Consider the following 18,091-nt stretch of genomic DNA (forward strand, 5'->3'; position numbering starts at 1 on the left):
AGTTATATCCAGGGCTTTTTTTGTAGAAAAAGCCCAGCAGGAACTCATTAGCATAATAGGCCACACCCTGACAGCACAGTCTATTAGCATATCAGGCCACACCCCCTGACAGTACAGCTCATTAGCATATTAGGCCACACCCCATGCCTTCCCTTGGCTTGCCCGGACAAGCCTCCCCTTGAAAGGAAGAGAAGGCTAGGGAAAGTACAGGGAGGCACTTAAATGCCTCCCTGATCCTTCCAGGGCCCCCTCTGGCCCACCTGCCTCAGAGTCGCTGGGGGGGGTTCCTCTCCAGGCCCTCCCTCTGTAGCCACACACACAGAGGTTTTGGCTGTAGTGGGCACGGCCAACTCTGAACCCAGCCAGAACTCTGTTCCTGTGAGTTCCTGCCCAAAAGTAGCCCTGCTTATATCTAATATCTTTTGCAATATCTCATGAATCCATATCCAATTTTCTTTGTAACCTTGCATGTCCACGACATGTGAAAAAATGAACTGTTTTTTGTTTACATTTCCAGCAAACATTCGACATATTTGGGTACCATTTAGCTAGATTTTCTGGTGTCATATGCCATCTGTAAAACATTTTATATATATTTTCTTTAAATGAGACAGCTTTAGTAAATGTTATATTTGTTTACCACACCTTCGCCCATTGGTCCAACTGAATATTATGACTTATGTTTTGTGCCCACTTTATCATTGCGCTTTTAACTGTTTCATCTTGCAATATCTAACAAAATAGTATAAAACAAGGGGGGTTCTGCAACTTACCTGGCTGCTTCTTGCTCCTCGTGGCCCAACTGAGGGCTGCTGGGAGCAGGGTGTGGGGCTTGTTGCATGTGCCCACCCCCTGGGCTCCTTACTGCTGGAGCTCCGCTCCTGTGTGCTCCCACAGGAAATTACCCCTGAGGAATACCCTGTCTTTGCAAAACATCTTGTGGATTTAGTAAGTTCTCCTTATCTAACAAATCTTCATATGTCCATACAAGTTCCTTAGTGAGAATGTTATGATTAATAAAAGCCTCTAAAGGTGAAACCCATTTAGATATTTTTGTATTAAAAATACGTTTAACCCCTTCCCAAACTTTTAACAGAGATGCTCACTGAGTGTTTAAAATATTTATGTACCTCCATTTTCTCATAATATAAAGGCATGCCATCCTAATTTCAAATCATGACCTTCTAATTTCAATAGCCTCAAGTTTTCCAGGGTAATCCATTCTTTCAACCAAGTCAGGGCTGTAGCTTTATGATAAAGTTGACAATTGGGTACTGCAAAGCCTCCCCTTTCTTTCACGTCTTGTAACACTTTCATCTCAATTCTTGGTCTTTTATTTTGCCATATAAACTGCCGTGTCAATTTTTCCAATTCTTTATAGTATTGTTGGTGCAGTGCAATTGGAATTGTTTGAAATAAAAAGAGAATTCTCGGTAAAACGTTCATCTTAATAGTAGCTATTCTTCCCATAAAAGATAATTGAAATTGATTCAATTTTTCCAAGTCTTTTTTAATAGAGCTCAAGAGTTTACTATAGTTATCCTTAAACAATGTGCTGCATCTATTTGTTAAAAGTATACCTAAGTATTTTATTTTTTTCTGTACTTCAGTACCGGATTTTTCTTGTAATTGTTTGATCTGTTCTTTCGTACAATTCTTTGTCAGCATTTTTGTCTTCCTGAAGTTAATTTTCAACCCTGCCACTTGTTCATATTCCCTTATTCAAAAGTTGAGTAATGGAAAAAAGTGGGTCTTCCAAAATAAGTACCAAATCATCTGCAAATGCTTGCAATTTATATTCTTCTCCTTTTAATTTAAGTCCTTTAATCTGACAATCTTCTCTCACCATATCATTCAGGGTTTCAAGAGCAAAAATAAAAAGTAATGGAGATAATGGACATTCTTGTGTTTTTCTTTTTGTATTTCAATCTTCTGCGAGATATCCCCATTTACCATTAACATGTTGTGTAAATTGCTCTCACTATTGTGAAAAAAGTATCGCCACAATGCAAATGCTGTAGTTGTTCTAACAGAAAGGACCAATTAAGGTTGTCAAAAGCTTTGTCAGCATCCAAAAATACCAAAGCAAGTTGTTTTTCTGGATGTGCTTCAAAATATTCCAAAATATCTAGGATGATTCTTACATTGTTTCTCATCTGTCTTTTTGGTAAAAATCCTGATTGATCTTGGTGTATTATTTGGAGTAACACTTACTTTAACCTGTTAGCCAAGATAGATACAAAAAGCTTATAATCCATGTTTAATAGTGAAATTGGTCTATAATTTTTAATTTCTTTCTCATCTGTTTCCATTTTATGTATCAAAGTAATCAGTGCTTGATTCCAAGATTCTGGGATTTTCTTTTGTTCAGTAATATTCTGTATTGTATATTTTAATGGCAGAACAAGTTGGTCTTCAAGTATCTGGTAAACTTCTGCTGGAAGTCCATCTGGACCCGGGGTCTTTTTCTTCTTTTGATTTTTAATTGCTTCTATTATTTCCACAAAAGCAATAGGTTCATTTAATATTTTCCTTTGATCCTCAGTAAATTCTTTTTTGTTGTGTTTATTTTAAAAGTCTCTCAAATATTCCTGGTTGATGTTTTCTTTTTGGTATAGGTTTTCATAAAAGTTTTCAATGAAAGGATTATCTTCTTAGGCATGAAAAACACTTCAGTGTTAAGACTTAATGTACAAGATAACAGAACTATATAAAAACTTCGGACTTGCCCAATACGGAGTACTTTATCAGAGAACAATGAGCCAAATGCATTCCTTTGACATTACGTTTACTTCATTTACAGCTCACTTGTCTCCCTAATGGGTTTTCATAGTGGCCTACAACATTCTCCCACCCTTCATTTTATCCTCACAACAACCCTGTAAGGCAGGTTAGGCTGAGAGTATGTGATTGGCCTAAAGTCACACAGTGAGCTCTCATGGAAGAATATGGAGGATTCTCCCAGATCCTAGTCTAACATTCTAATCATTATGCCATGCTGGTTCTCTACACCATGCTGGCTCTCTTTAATATGCTTTGAATAATTAGAGCTCTCTCTCAAGTGGTTAAGACGCTGAACTGCAGGCTGTGGAAGGTAGGCAGTTCAGCAGTTTGAGACCCGAGTGTGCCGCATGACGGAGTGAGCTCCCGTCTCTAGTTCCAGCTCCTGCCAACCTAGCAGTTTGAAAGCAAGAAATTGCAAGTAGATAAATAGGTACCACTTCAGTGGGAAGGTAACAGCGTTCCATGCGCCTTGGTGTTTAGTCATGCCGGCCACATGACCACGGAAATGTCTTTGGACAGCACTGGCTCTTCGGCTTTGAAACGGAGATGAGCACCGCAACCCTAGAGTCAGATTCGACTGGTTTTCGAGCAAGGGAACCTTTATCTTTACCTGTGTGTACAATATTATAGAATAGATTCTGTCTTCACTTCTGTGAAATGATATTAATGGGTATGCATTAATATACACTAATTAATGTATTATGGACACAGGGTTGCTGTTTTCATTTATAGAAATGCCAGTTTCTATTCCCTTAGGAATATACTTTGAAGAATCATATTTACTAAAATTATGCAGAAGTTAAATATCATATGGATGGATGCCTACCTCTTAAATGCTTATTCAGCACTTGCATTTGGTTGATGGGCTTTTACAAGATGTTTAACTATCATAGTCAGTTGAGTGACTGCTGCCATGCTTGGTGTATTAGAGGTGGAGAGGAGAGAGATGCTAGAGAAGGTTGAAGGACGAGGGAGCAGAAATATCCAGGAATACCTGAAATACACAATACTTCATGTTCATGGGGGGACCACACTGTCTACCCATATCCCCAAGGCTACTGTTGGTTTGATAGCAGAGTCAGTCTTGGAACCAGGCTTAACAATGTGAGAGCTGATGTGGAATGGTGGGCGATGAAGGATCGGGAGACTATAAAGGTCAGCAAGAGGAGCTGAAAAAAGCTGTGTGTACCATGCAACAAACATAGAAGACACCTTTGTCCCATCCCAGAATGCTAGGTCCAGTTGGAGGTGATTTGGGATGAGACTGACTTCTCCAGGTACTTGGGACAGCAGCAGTCAGATTTTTAGCTATATTCAGGTAATGGCACATTGGCCTGTAAGAAGTGTTGCCAAATTGCTAAACACTCTGCAGTACTGAATGCGTCTTCCTAGTGTTTGACACTCAGAAACAGATCAGCAATCCTGTTCCCAGTGGCTTCAGTTCCATGCACAATTCTGTGGTTTTCCCCATGATTAGCAGAAACAGAATAAGTTGTGCAGATGTATGTATAATCTATATAGGACACAGAATTTACACGGTGCAGAATGTTTATTTCCCCCCCACACACACACAAAGTGTATTACAGATTAGTTTACCTTGTTCTGTGCAAAATTCACTTGTGTGCTACTTTTAACCCATTAGATGTCTCCCCCCCTAAAATATTGCTGCATTTCTTATGTTCTTTTGCAATCTTTCTAATCAGCTGAATGTGCATATAGGTTGTATTCCCTATACAAGAAGTGTAAAATGTCAAGAGTAAACTTGTTTTCTTCTCAGTGGTTCACCTCATAAACTGCCCTCTTCCAGAATTGTTCAAGCACAGATCAGGATGCCTTTGAGAAATACTGAGTCAGGTTTTCCGTAGTTGTGGTTATTTTCTTATAATATCTGTTACAATTGCACCAATGAAGATTGTGTGAATAGTCCAACTTGGAAACATTCAAAAGTGCCTAGCAGTATTGTCAAAGTATCCACAGAGGAGATAAAACTTATACAGAAAGGGTCTGTGACAAGCTTTATTGTGTTATTGGGGGTTTTTTTGTGGAAGGTAGTATGCTGAGGGAGGGAGGGGCAGCAGTTCGAGAGAAACTGTCTAAAGGAAGTGGGACAAAGTACGAGTTTGGGAAAGAGCACAGTCAATAAAATTCATTACTGGAGATATCTCTGTCGTGAATTAAATTGTTCTCTTGAGTGTTAAACTGCATATTAGGTGAAAGATCTGTGACTGGATTTCACAGTATTAACTTTGACATTCAAAAGTAGCTGTTGGGGTGTGTGTGTCTGAGAACCCTTTCCTAAAGTTCTCTTTTCCTGATAGAAATTCCCACTCTTCCATGAGTTACTGTTCATCTCAGTATGGCTAGAGGCTATATAGAGGCTCCATCATCAACCAAAATGGAGACTGCAACCAAGAAATCAGAAGGAGACTGAGAATGGGAAGGGCCAAGATCAGAATAATCCATACCATAGTATTCCTATTAATATGTATGGGTGTGGGACAGTGGAAAAAGCTGACACAAAGAAAATAGATTAATTTGAAATGTAGTGTTGGAGAAGAGTTTTATGGATACTGTGGACTGCCCAGAATACAAAAAAGTGGGTTGTCGATCAAATGAATCCTGCTGTCTAGAAGCTAAAATGGCTAAACTGAGGCTATTGTACTTTTGTCTCATTATGAGAAGACTGGAGTCACTGGAAAAGACAATAACACTGGGAAAAGTCAAAGGCAGCAGGATAAGAGGAAGACCAAACATGAGATGGATTGACTCTGTAAAGGAAGCCATGACCCTCAGTTTGCAAGACTTGTGCAAGGCTGTTGTGGACATTTTGGAAGTCATTAATTTATATGGTCTCCAGAAGTCAGAAGCGATTTGATGGCACTTAACACACAGACAGAGATACCAAAATAATAGGTAGTAAATTGCAGATTAAGAGTTAATAACCATTTTTAAGGCTTCCTGGCACATAGTGTTTGGAAACCTCTCTTCCTTTTTATGTAACTTTAAGCTCAAGGTGAGTATTGGAGCATGTGGCCCTTTTCACTAATTTAAAGGTGTCTTTTTTGTGTGCATTTTGTGTGTGCGTATGTGTGTATGCCTGGAACTCATGGTTGACTTCTGGTGACTCTTAGTGGGGCTTGGACATTTCAGAGAGGGGGCTTACTATTGCCCATCTCTGTGTCCCAGCCCAGGTATTCCTTGGAGGTCTCCTTTCCAAGTTCTTGCCAGGGTTGGCCCTGCTTAGCTTTTGAGATCTGATGAGATGGGGCTTGCCTGGGCTTAAAGGCGTCTCTTTCATAGGGGTAAGGTAGTAGACCAGACCAGATCCTTCCTTTGTGCTGAAAGTAAAGTTGGCGTTGCCTGTGAAATTAATTCTCCTCCCCCCCCCAGTTAATTCAAAAGAAACAAGTTGGTAATTCAAAAGAAACAAGTTGGTCAGTGAAGGGAGTGCGCCTCCTCTGCGGCGTGACTGGGGTGGATTTAAATTTTAAAACTCCTCTTCCAAGAACAAGAATATTGTAAGAAGTTCCTTTTTGTGTCCCTAAGATTCATGCAGGTTTGCTCTCTTCCTTATTTTTATGACTAGTTTTTCCTAATTCTGTCTTTTTTCTCTCCTCTCTATTCACCCTAAGGCTGTTCTTCTAAATTAAAGTTATTAACCATAATACGTGTCCTCATATCTCTGTTCGATATGTGACCACAGCCAGGGAGTTCTGCCAGACACAGATGACCGAATAACTGGCTGGCAAATATTCTCTGAACCTCTGATAAGAGAGCAAGAGAGAGAGGACTTTAGTATGGACAGCATCTTGAGAGCATCTTGAGAGCATCATGAATATTTGTGTGCTGTTCTTTTAAGTGGTGTGTTTTGAGAAAATGGGCAGTTTTGGGGGACAGAGAGGGAGGAAAGCACTGGAATATCTTTAATTATGTTTTGTGATTTGTATAAAGAAGAATAGCTCCGTGGAGCTGAAACAGACTCTGTTCTCTCATGGGTTGGAGAGTTTCAGCCTGACTGGGATTTGCTAGGGAGTGAGTTCAAATCCCACTATACATCATACTCTGTATCTGCCTTCTTAAACTACTTTGGTTCTTTCACCAAGGACTGACTATGTTCCGTTTATAGATCTACATCCTGCCTGGCTGGCACTTGTTCTTTATTAATTCTGTTCATTGATAATGACCCTTCTGACTGGAATTAATTTTTCATTCAGTACCTTCAACTGGACTGTTCCATTCTTAAGCTGGCTGGCCATTGTTGCTTTCTCTGGGTTCACAGTCATCCTGTATTTCATTCCACTGAGATACATTGTCCTTGTCTGGGGTAAGTAAAGCTTTTTCCCCCCTTCCAAAGCTGTCTTGTGCTACTTAGAACAAGCTGTTTTTAAGGGATGAGTTATACTGTCAGTAGTTCTGTGTATTTATGATCATGAAACTACTACATGATGGAAACAGACAGGTTAGTTAGAAATCACAACTGTGTAAAGATTTAGGCCCACCTGCCAAATGCATTTTTCTTGTCTGGCATTTTAGACTTCATCATACTATAAACATGTATCCATGAAGATTCTTCATCTATCAAACTGCAGCTTTGTCTAGATATTACACTGATTTATTTTCACTACATATATACAAACAGTGGCATTTCAATTTATATAGTGCATTTAGAACAATAAGCTTTTTCAGGCTTTTATCAGATGGAAATATATGAAGTCAGTGCCTAGAAACCAGGCATGAGGGGGTCACCTTTAAATGAATAAAAACATATGTAGGTATGTTGCAGTATCCAATATTATTTTGTACTTGTGTGCATTTTAGATTAGCAAGATAGGCAAAATATACTAATGCATTTGTCTACACAGAGTATTATTTTGCATTTTCTTAGTGTACCTGAGAAAAAGGAAATCTTGTATGAAGTCCCCTCAGAATACAGAAATGAATGGCTGAAAAAACAGTTTATCTTTTATGCAACGTCTACAAATTGGCCTCTTTCTACTGATTTTGAAGACTTACTAAACAGCATATTTGCAAAGATTAGTGATGAAAAATATGAGCTAACTAATGGAACCCCAGCTCTTTAATTTTCACAGTTGGATACTTGCAATATTCACAGTAGACAGACATTCTATTTGATAATTCTGAAGTCTGCTTTGAATGAATCTGCCAAAATGGATATCTAGAGCTCAGCTGCAAGGAATAAGGAATATCACCTAGAGACTTCTCAAAAAGAAAAGAAAAGGCACAAACTGTTCCAGTTACATGGTTCGTTTGTTGGTTGTTTTTTCTGAAACAACCAGAAAACCAGTTTATGACTTGGTTTATAATAAACACTTAGAAACATTAAAGTACGATGAAGCATGTTAATATTGATACAATCAGCAAAAAACAAAGAGAAATGAAATAAAAAGATTAAAGAGCTAAAACATAAAAAACTAAACAATCACCAATGTTAAAATACATAAGCAACAAACAATAAAACAGTTACAGTATTATAAATCAGAGGTAGGCAAGTTAATTCCAATGCCTGTGAAAATAAGTATGTTTTTACCAGGCACAAGGGAAATATCCAAAGCTGGCCTACCGCAACCAAAAAGACTCTGTTAGGGTTGCCAACCTCCAGGTGGGTGCTGGAAGTCTCCCAAAATTACAACTGATTTCCAGAGAACATAAATTAGTTTCCTGGAAAAAAATGGCAGTTTTGGAGGGTGAACTCTATGGAATTACACTCCGCTGAGGTCCCTCCCTTCCCCAAACCCTGCTCCCCCTAGGCTCCACCCCCAAAATTCCAGGAATTTCCCAGCGTGTAGCTTGCATCCCTATAGCTACTGTCTTCCTCACCTCAGAAATGGGAGAAACAGCAGGGCCTTAGGATAAGCTAGGGAGAGCTATATGGAGAAAAACAGCCCTGTAGGTATCCTAAGCCATTTAGGACAGAGGTTCCCAACCTTTTTGAGCCGATAAGCACCTTTGGAATTCTGACACAGGGTGGTGGGCACAGCCACAAAATTTTGTGTGTGCGTATGTGTGTATGCCTGGAACTGCCACAGGAACTGGAGTAACCACAAAATGTCTGCTGCAGGATGTGGAGTCATACACACACAGAGAAAGTCTAAGTGCAGGGGAGAATGGGGGTAATTGAAAAAAATGCACTGGTAAGGAGAAATGAGGGAGACTAAAACCAACACTGTGATGACAACTGCCACTGAAACAATGTTATTTTAATTTGCCCAGTGTATTGGATCTCCAGAGGCCAATCAGAACCCTGCTGGGCAAGTAGCACACCTGACCTCAGCCACTTTCTGAAAACACTTGGTGGGTGGCAGGGAAGGTATTAGCAGGCACTGTGGTGTCCATGGGCACCATGTTATGGACCCCAAATTTAGGGCTTTGAATTGGGCCTATAAGTAAACAGGAAGCTAATGGAGTTGTTCTAACACAGGTGAGATATGACATTTATGACTGGTACCATTTAGCAGTATAGCAGCTGCACTGTACTGTAGCTGAAGCTTCTGAACCATCCTCAGAAACAATTCCCATACCGATTTATCTAATATGGATGTGAATTGTGCATGGATAATCATGGGGAAGTCCTGCTTTGTCAGGAAGGGGCATAGCTGGCACACCAGCCCAGTATTTTTCTTGTGGCAGAAAAAGTCATGTATATGGGGAGGAGGGAAGTCTCACTGGGTAGATAAGTACTAGAGCATGTGGAGTCTTCAGCCATCGGGGTACACAATGGTGACGGGTGCTGACATTGAAAGTAGTGCTTCATTATGGGGTGGTAATCATGGAAGCTTATTAGGTATAATGGCCTGATTTGTACAATCCCTCTATTTTTTGAAGGAGAAGAATTGTGCAATTCAAGCTGTTTCACATACAGACCCTGTTCATGAATGGCTGTGTTTGATATTATTTTTATGGCAGAAAGGCCAAAGATTATCCTAGTTTTCCATCCTATGAACTGCAGGGCCAATCTTGTAAATCTCTGAACTGGGCCTCAGTTTCCATTGAACGGGGCTGAGCCACATGGTAGCCAATATTTGATATGTTTCCACATGGCACTAACCTTTATAAGCTTTCAGCTTATAAAAATCACTGATGAGCCTCTCAAGACAAATTCAAATGTACCTCTGTTTCAAGCAGAAAATGAAGGGGAGGATAACAGGAGGATTTGTGAAGAACACATTTACAGTCAAACCTGTGTATCAGTCTAAAATAGATTTTAATTGGACATAAACATTTCATGTTAATAAATCATGAACTGTACCTTCATGCAGGTATCAATAAATTTACAAAGAAACTCCGAAGTCCATATGCAATCGATAACAATGAAGTACTTGATTTCCTTTCCAGAGTTCCTTCAGATGTACAAGTGGTATGTATATATCTGTGAGCTTAAAATTCTCTACTTGTCATTAACAGTGACTTAAAAAAACACTTGCTCAAGTTTTATTCTTTCACATGATGCTCAGATTTCATAAGCCTGCAAAACCAAGTAAAATATATTATTCTGCTATACTTTCTGTTGTTGGGATTAGTTCTTGCCATGATCGTTGTAATGTATTGAAACGATTACATGAATCATCTCATAGGGCTCCTATGTTAAGCTTCGAGCCAGACCAGGGCTCCTCTGAGCGAACTTCCTATTGGTCGCTTCGTAACAGCGACCAATCAGAACGATACCATTCCCTAGGAGGGAAAGACTCCCATTGGTCCTTAACTAAGCAATCTCATTGGTTGTTAATTGTAAATAGGCGTGGCTACATTAGCCCGGTTATGTTTAAAAGGAGCATAAGCTCCCACTGTTTTCTGTTCTGGTTTCTTACTGAGTTAGTGCTTGTTCGTTACTTCCAATAAAGCTGAATCACTTGCTGAATCACTCTACGAGTCCTTTGTTAGCGCGATCTAACAATCGTTGTCTCAGAAGGTCCTTGGGGGAAAATGCTCAGAATTCTTCCAGTGGCTGGTGGACTTTGTTTTAGCCAGCTATCAGGGATTATTGTACACAAGTTTTAAATTCTGCCTTGATCCCCCCCCCCAGTTGGCCTTTTGGATTTTAGCGAGTCCATGGATTTTTGTGTGTTGAAAGATTTTTGTATTTTTTAAGTAAGTGGACCATAAAGTTACAGTTGTAAATGTTCAATTGTCACATCAAATCAACATAAAACACCCCAGGTTTCCATTTTAAAAAAACAATGGATTTTGAAATAAAAAGGAGCACTTATATTTACATCTTATTTAAAATTGTATGTTTTTAAAACTTCTTGTAAATTGCTTTAAGAGTCTGAAAACAGTAAAAATGTTCAAAAAAAAATCAGCAGGACTGAACAAAACATACAACCTGTTCTGCATTTTGGGACTTGGGACATTGGTTTCTGTTTCTCCCCAGAATGCATGAAAAAGGGCAAAAATTCCACTTCATATAGGCAAGTTCTTTAAATCCAGGCCACTGAGAATCAGTGCTCCCTCTAAGCTGTGGAGTCTTGTGAGCAAAAATTCTACTTTGTGAGCTACTGGCATTAAAGTTGTGAGCGAGCCATTTGGCCACTGCATAAATTAGTTTGCTCTGGAGCCATCCTTCCTGAGCTAAGACAAAAATCCGTGAGCCAAAGGCTAAAATACTGTGAGCTAGCTCACACTAACTCAGCTTAGAGAGAACACTGCTGAGAATATCAAAATTGTGTTGCGTTGCAGCAAGCACTGCTGCTTCAGTTCCCATACATCTGGAGAGAGAGAACAGAACGGATGGCAATGCATAGCAAACTGTTTTGCCCAGCAAGATCAGCACAGAAGAATGGCTGCCACTTTGGTGGTAGTGGAAACTTGTGGTGGTGCTCTTTTTCCTTAAATGCCTTCTTCAATTGAAACGGATTTTACATAAACCAGAGTGCTGCCTATTCTGCACCTAAATCACATAACTGCAGAAACAAACACACACACTTTAGAAATCCTTTGTCTAGGTTAAATGTGCCATGTATTTTAAGTTGTGAACATTTCCATTAACCCAGGGCTAAATTGTCACCTGATATGAACGGCTACAGCACAAGTTTAAAAACAAATAAACTTAACCCAGTTTTTTAATACTAGTACCCAACAAGATTGACCACTATTTTAATAATGCTATTCTTTCAACACTATTCAAGTACTATTTTCAGACACTTCTGTCCCTCTGTTTAAAGTGGCTGCCATTTGTTCTTAGCATTTGTTCTCAAAGAATGTCTTCCACTGGGGATGGGAGGGTGGGGGTTCACTGTGTTGTTTTGTGGTATAATTTTTCCGTATGCAGCTTCTCCTTTTTCCCTTTGACCAAGCAATCTGCTAGGGGTTGTGGGCTTTTTTCTTTCTTTTTTTGGCATTTCAGGTGCAATTCCTATGTACCGTGTTTCCCCGAAAATAAGACACTGTCTTATATTTATTTTTTCTCAAGAAGACACACTAGGGCTTATACCACAAATGCATAGAAATCCTGCTAGGGCTTATTTTTGGGGTAGGTCTTATTTTCAGGGAAACAGGGTAGCACTTCCCTCCCTCCAAAGAATAATATCTTGCTCTTAATGCATGGATTTTTTTCCAAGTTGTTGAGCTGAAATTTCCCCCTGAACTTTGTGTTTAAACAGGTGCAGTACCAAGAACTGAAACAAGATCCTACTCACAGTCCAAGTCGGAGGAAGAAAAACAACCCTGGCTAGCCAATTTCATATGCTGTGGAGACCAGCATCTGTTCTAGGAAAAATGAGCCCAAGACCTAAGGAGCATTTCCTCTCTATAAGCTTTATTTATTTTGCCTTTTCATCACAATGGAGAAAATTGTAAATTCTGTACAAAGGGATTTATCAGTGAAAATATATTTGTACAGGACTAAGAAGATGAAGGTTTCACATATGGCGTATGCTTTTTGCAAGCATTGTTAGATGAGAGGGCCTGTTGGTAGAATGAATGTGAAATGGTAAGTGATGGGACTCAAACAATTGGGTAGCAAAAGAGTGTTAAATTAAGCTTTTAACTCCTGATTTATTAATTTTTAAAAAGTAAAAATTCATGCATGGCCCATCTTTTTATCTGAGAAAGATCATTAATATTGTCTTACATGCTTTCTACATTTCACTAGCAGTAGAATGCAAAGGAGCCTAGTGCATTTTATTTTTAAAAAACATCTGTAACTAGATCCTGCTACAAATAATCAAACCAACTGGGGCTTGCCTGAAGGTGGGCAGTCTACACTACATGTGAATGTTTGACTGGATTTCCAAAAGATTTGAAGAGATTTCTAAACACTTTTATCATTCCACCACAAGACTTTAGAAAAATACACCTGTATCTAAAATACTGCCAGGTTTATAACTGATTGCATATCTAAGTGTTTATATCGCCATTCCTCTTGATTTGTACTAACTGGCCTAGTGAATAATCTGCAATTTAGTTCAACTGTAAAGGAACTATTATCAGACTAAAACCATATTGCTTCTGGTGTCAGGGTATGAACACCCTTTGTGCACATAAAGAATGCCGAAACTAAAATGTTTGCTTCTTAATTAAAATTTCATATTAAAAGACTTTATAGCATAGTACTTTGCCATGATGAATGATACTGTAGAGGAAAAGTGCAATTTTAGCAGAATTTATATTCCAGTTTAATTTCTTTATTGATAGATCAGTCCTTCAGTTATAGAAGGGAAATATGGTTTACATTTCAAAACATTACCATTGTGTAAGGAGTAGCTAGAGATATTTTGTTAAGCTGTGACCCTCAGAGGTCAGGCCTTACTATGCTGATGAGTTGAATATATACACCTAAGGACCTTACCAGGTAGTCCTTACAGATAACTAGCTCCAAGTGAGGAACTGAAGGACCAAGTAAAGACAAACTGATTTTGAACTCTCAGGAAAGAGAGAGAGAGAGTGGGTCCCTGCTGTTCATACAGGGCATTCAGTCTGACGTGGTTTACCAAGTTCTGTTGCACTACTGTTGAAATAGTACTTTTGGGTAGGGGAAGAGAATGATAATATTGTATGCACAGGAAAATGTATATACAGTAACTTATGCCTAAAGGTATCCTTAAACTGCATTTCTCATGAAAGCTGATTTTGAAAATTATTTTTATCTTAAAGATTTGTTGCTGTTTCTTACAAAAGAACTATTTTGATCTTGCCTGTTTATATAACATGTTTAAAGAATGCCAAACAAGTTCTCTTGCTACAAAGAGGGCCTGACCTGAACATGCTGTGGTTGTGTCACCAAGTGGTACTAATTTGTTTAATTTGGACATGTGCTCAGATCCTGTCTCTCTCTTTTTTATTGCTGATGAGCAATATGCCAGAGTTAATCTTACTGTAGGATCTGCACTGATGTGACTATGGAGGCACAGGGGCTTCTGCAATGTTCTGTTTAATACACAAACCCCTTTCCCCTTCGTTATTTGTTCACTTAATGTTGTCTTATCATTTGTCGAGCCATTTTTCCTGTACAAAATGCTTATTTAACTTATGAACTCCATTAAACTCGTATAACAAATTGTTGGTTTTAATTTGGATATTTGGTGGGTTGATTTTTGTTTGTTTGCTTGGGTGGTTGGTTTTTGTATTTCATGACAAACTTTTCTCATGAAGTAACACATTTTTGAGTAAAGGATTGCATATACTTTGACATGGGGAGGCACAGTGTGGGGGCCCTTGTTTCTTTATCTCCACCACCACCATTGTCACATAACACAACCACTGGTGTTCCGTGGCTAAATAAGCATCCTCTGAGTTTGCTGTGGGAAAACAGTTGTCTCCTTCCCTGCAAATTTTTAGGAGCCACCACTGATTTTCAGTCTTAGAACCAATACAAGAGAATTTTCATTAAGTCATTAATTAATAGGTTTTTTTCCCAGTGACTTGTCTGTAAGCTGTTGCTGTTCTGCTTTGGAAAGGAAACATCTTTGGGGAATAACCCTGCCTCAAGCCTCAAGTGTTTCAAGATGCTCCTTGTGATCAAATTAATTCTGGAGTGAGCATCTACACCTGTTAGGCTCCTTATTTTGATATTTTACCTGAGGCAGATTTTTAAAAAGGCTTTTGTTTATGGCAATGTTATTCTGCTACAAAGCAACTTTATGAGCTTCTTAAAATACTTTCAGATCTACAGATGAAAAAAATTGCAACATGTTCAGTTTTTCTATCATACAATCCTGGTTTTAATTGTACATTTGTGGATCTTTTCACAGAGTAAGGAAAATTTTCCCTTCAGAGATGTTGCATTAATCGTTATTGTTTAGAATACAAACATTTGTATTGGGGGGGGCTCGTCTAGTAGGGTGGCAATAAATTCACGTTGAGCTGCTTTTTGCCCAATTTGGAAAACATATGGGTACAGATATGGATTAATGGAATTTACCCCAAAAATGTACATAAGGGAAGCAGCCTTAGCATTTTACCTTTGCGCATTCAGAAATCAGAGCTCTAATTGGTAAATATTTACAAAACTGTGAATATGAGTTTTGGAGAGCTGTTTAGGGTCCAATACTAAAACCGTGCCTAAAATGTGAAACCCCCTAGCAGTCTATCCAATGTTGAAGGGGTTAGGAGTGGGATATACTGTGCTCTGACAGGATTTTCTGATAGTTGTCTACTCCTAGTTATCATCAAGGTAAGCTACATTTGCATTCATACACATCTTAGGCCCCTGTGCACCTCAGCCATATGGAAACTAGGGGAGAAGCACACTGACTGATGTGTGGTGGGGGTGTGAGCTTTGGCTTGCAATAAGATCCTTTATGCCACATCTAGTAGAACACCACGGCAGTAAGAAAAAGGAGCACCGAGCTTCTGTGAAAAGCCTTTCCCCACTGTACACTGGAATGAAGCAGGATTGTAGTCTAGACCAAAATATAATTTTCTGGCCTTTCCAAATGGTGATTTTTCCCCCCCTCAGTGACAAAGAACTGTCTTGACAGTTATCCATAATAGTTATTAATATGTGTAGCCACCAGTGAATTGGTGCTTGTGAATAGCAATATTCTATTCACTAACTCACAATTTTAACAATGCACTATATAAGAATATTTAGTACAGCTGCTTTGTGTTTATAATAAAATTCATCTGGTTGGTTAAATTAAATGGCAGTAAGCTTATACTGTTCCTATTTTCTCTTGCTCTGGGGTTCACAAAACTTCAGGAGATGTGGGCAGAGATTATTATTCAGAGGTCTGTTATATTTTTGGTGAAATCTCCTGTGTTAAATCCTTTGGATATGTAAGTCTGTCTTCAGGTATAACTCTTCAGTGTCAAGAAAGCACTTCAGCTGCAATATAAAAACATAGTAACTAACCAAGTAGAACTGCCTAGTTTTTCTATGCCAAACAGATTCCAAACAGGAACTGTAATATGAGATGTTAATAAACTGTCTTCCTTTGTGGTTTCCTGAGCAGATGTATACAGATGTGCTTGTTTTACTACTAGACTCTTCAGTTCAGGAGTACCCAAGGAGGTGCCAGTGGGCACCAGGGCACCCACTTATACTCTTCCTGGGCTTCTGATTGGCCATTGGGGATGAGATAGACTGTCCACATTTAAAATAAATTGTTTTGGCATCAGCTGCCACCAAAGCACAGAGATTTTCACTGCATGACTGAAGGTAAACAAAAATATTTTAAACAGTATGTTCATTTTATTTTTTTAAGTGTCTGGTTAAGCAGAGCTTCTGCCTGAAATGTTGAAGGATTACCATTAGAGTTACACATAACTTCACATCCTGACATTTTGGGGATGGCTCCACCTCCTGCAGTATCCATTCTGTGGCTGCACCCACCACCCTGTGTCAGAATTCGAAAGGAGCCCACAGGCTGGAAAAGGTGGGGGTCCCTTGCTTTACTATCATGTTTGCAGTAGTACTGATGACTTTCAAAAGTGTTACTCTTTGTACTAGAAGTCTTAATGAGCAGTGTTGTCTCCATGTGTGGTTAATAATGCATGCATCTTAGGCATGTGCCCATGTGCATAGACCTGCTTTCCAATTGATCCATTTTTACACTAGGATAGCCTGAGAGTAAGGAAGAAAACTTCTGTTGCTTCTTGTTACAAACAGCTGCTATCTTAGGTTCTACATTTAGCTTAAAGGAACATGCATAACCTGATCAAGGGCCAACACTAGTAATAGTTAAGGGATCTTTGACAAAGTGACGAGTCTCCTTATAAACGTTTGGAAGAATACTTTAATACAATTAAATCCAAAAGAGTTGTTCAAGGGAATAATTAGCATGATCAAGCAGTCACGATATCACCAGGAATACATCAACAATACCAAATGCAGAATGCCCAGATTAAGATGCAGATATTCCAGATTCCCACATAAAGGAAGAAAGAGGGCCAGAGAGGATGAAATAGTAACCAGTTTCATGTAATGTTACAGCAGATGGGGCTTTAGGTTTCTACATAAACATAGGTAGCTTGGAGGGCATGCTGCCAGGGGCCAAGGTAGAAATCAAGAGGGGAAGAGAAGCAAACAGGCACAAAATTATTGAGACTTTGCATCTCACAAGACATTGGTAGTCCTGCACAGGCAGGATAGAGCACACGGGACTGAGCACAGCAGAGCGTCATACTTCAGGGTACATTGCAAGAACAAGGCATGAACACAATTTGGGGGCAAATACTTACTTCAGTTGTAGGGGCAGAAATGTCAATGAAAACACAAAATTCCTTTTCCCCAAGTTTGGGAAGAGGGGAGGAATATCAAGGTGAGCTAACAGTTATGTTTCCTAATTGGTCATTCATAAAAAAGTGGGAATTTTGAAGTCCTGTAAATATTTCCACACAATGAAAGGAAGGATGTTGCTCAGTGAGGAAGATGCAGTGTTAGTTACTGCAGGTGCGGAGGGGGGGTATTTGTGAATTTCCTACATTGTGCAGGAGGTTGGACTAGATGACGCTGGTGGTCCCTTCCAGCTCTACGATTCTATTCTACCTCAGTGAGCTGGGATTTGTGGCAGAAAATTCATATTGAGTCAGTGTGAACAGGAGAAAAGACTAATGTAGACCTTGTTTCTTTGTAAGGTTAAAGTGCCAAGGAGGTCACATCCTTTGTTTTAGAGGTACACACATAAAGGTGTTGGCCAGTCCTTTACCTTAGCTAAGATAAGTGGGGGCATTGTTTTGAAGATTATGTATGTAGGCAAAAGTTCAATTGAGTAAGAAGTTTATACTGGAAGAATCTCAATAAAAGTGAAATACTCCCTGTGCTAGCAGTTGGTGTGCCTAATGCAGTATTCTCTGTGTTAAATAGAAAAGAACAAGGGGGGGACTCGCGATACTCACGGGGAGGGGGCCA

The 18,091-nt window shown here is 39.2% G+C and overlaps 1 protein-coding gene across 1 annotated transcript in view; it reads left to right on the forward strand.

The window, feature by feature from the left end:
• The window catches only part of MCTP1 (multiple C2 domains, transmembrane 1), a 283,789-nt gene extending 271,316 nt beyond the window's left edge, over nucleotides 1-12,473 (forward strand). Inside the window, exons 18-20 of the mRNA XM_015427721.1 lie at nucleotides 6,999-7,108; nucleotides 10,062-10,159; nucleotides 12,402-12,473. Of these exons, the coding sequence (XP_015283207.1) occupies nucleotides 6,999-7,108; nucleotides 10,062-10,159; nucleotides 12,402-12,473 (280 nt within the window). The remainder of the gene's footprint in view (nucleotides 1-6,998; nucleotides 7,109-10,061; nucleotides 10,160-12,401) is intronic.
• Nucleotides 12,474-18,091: the final 5,618 nt, after the last annotated feature.

The sequence above is a fragment of the Gekko japonicus genome, unplaced genomic scaffold (genome assembly GCF_001447785.1).
Source record: "Gekko japonicus isolate JY-2015 unplaced genomic scaffold, Gekko_japonicus_V1.1 scaffold363, whole genome shotgun sequence".
Taxonomy (NCBI): domain Eukaryota; kingdom Metazoa; phylum Chordata; class Lepidosauria; order Squamata; family Gekkonidae; genus Gekko; species Gekko japonicus.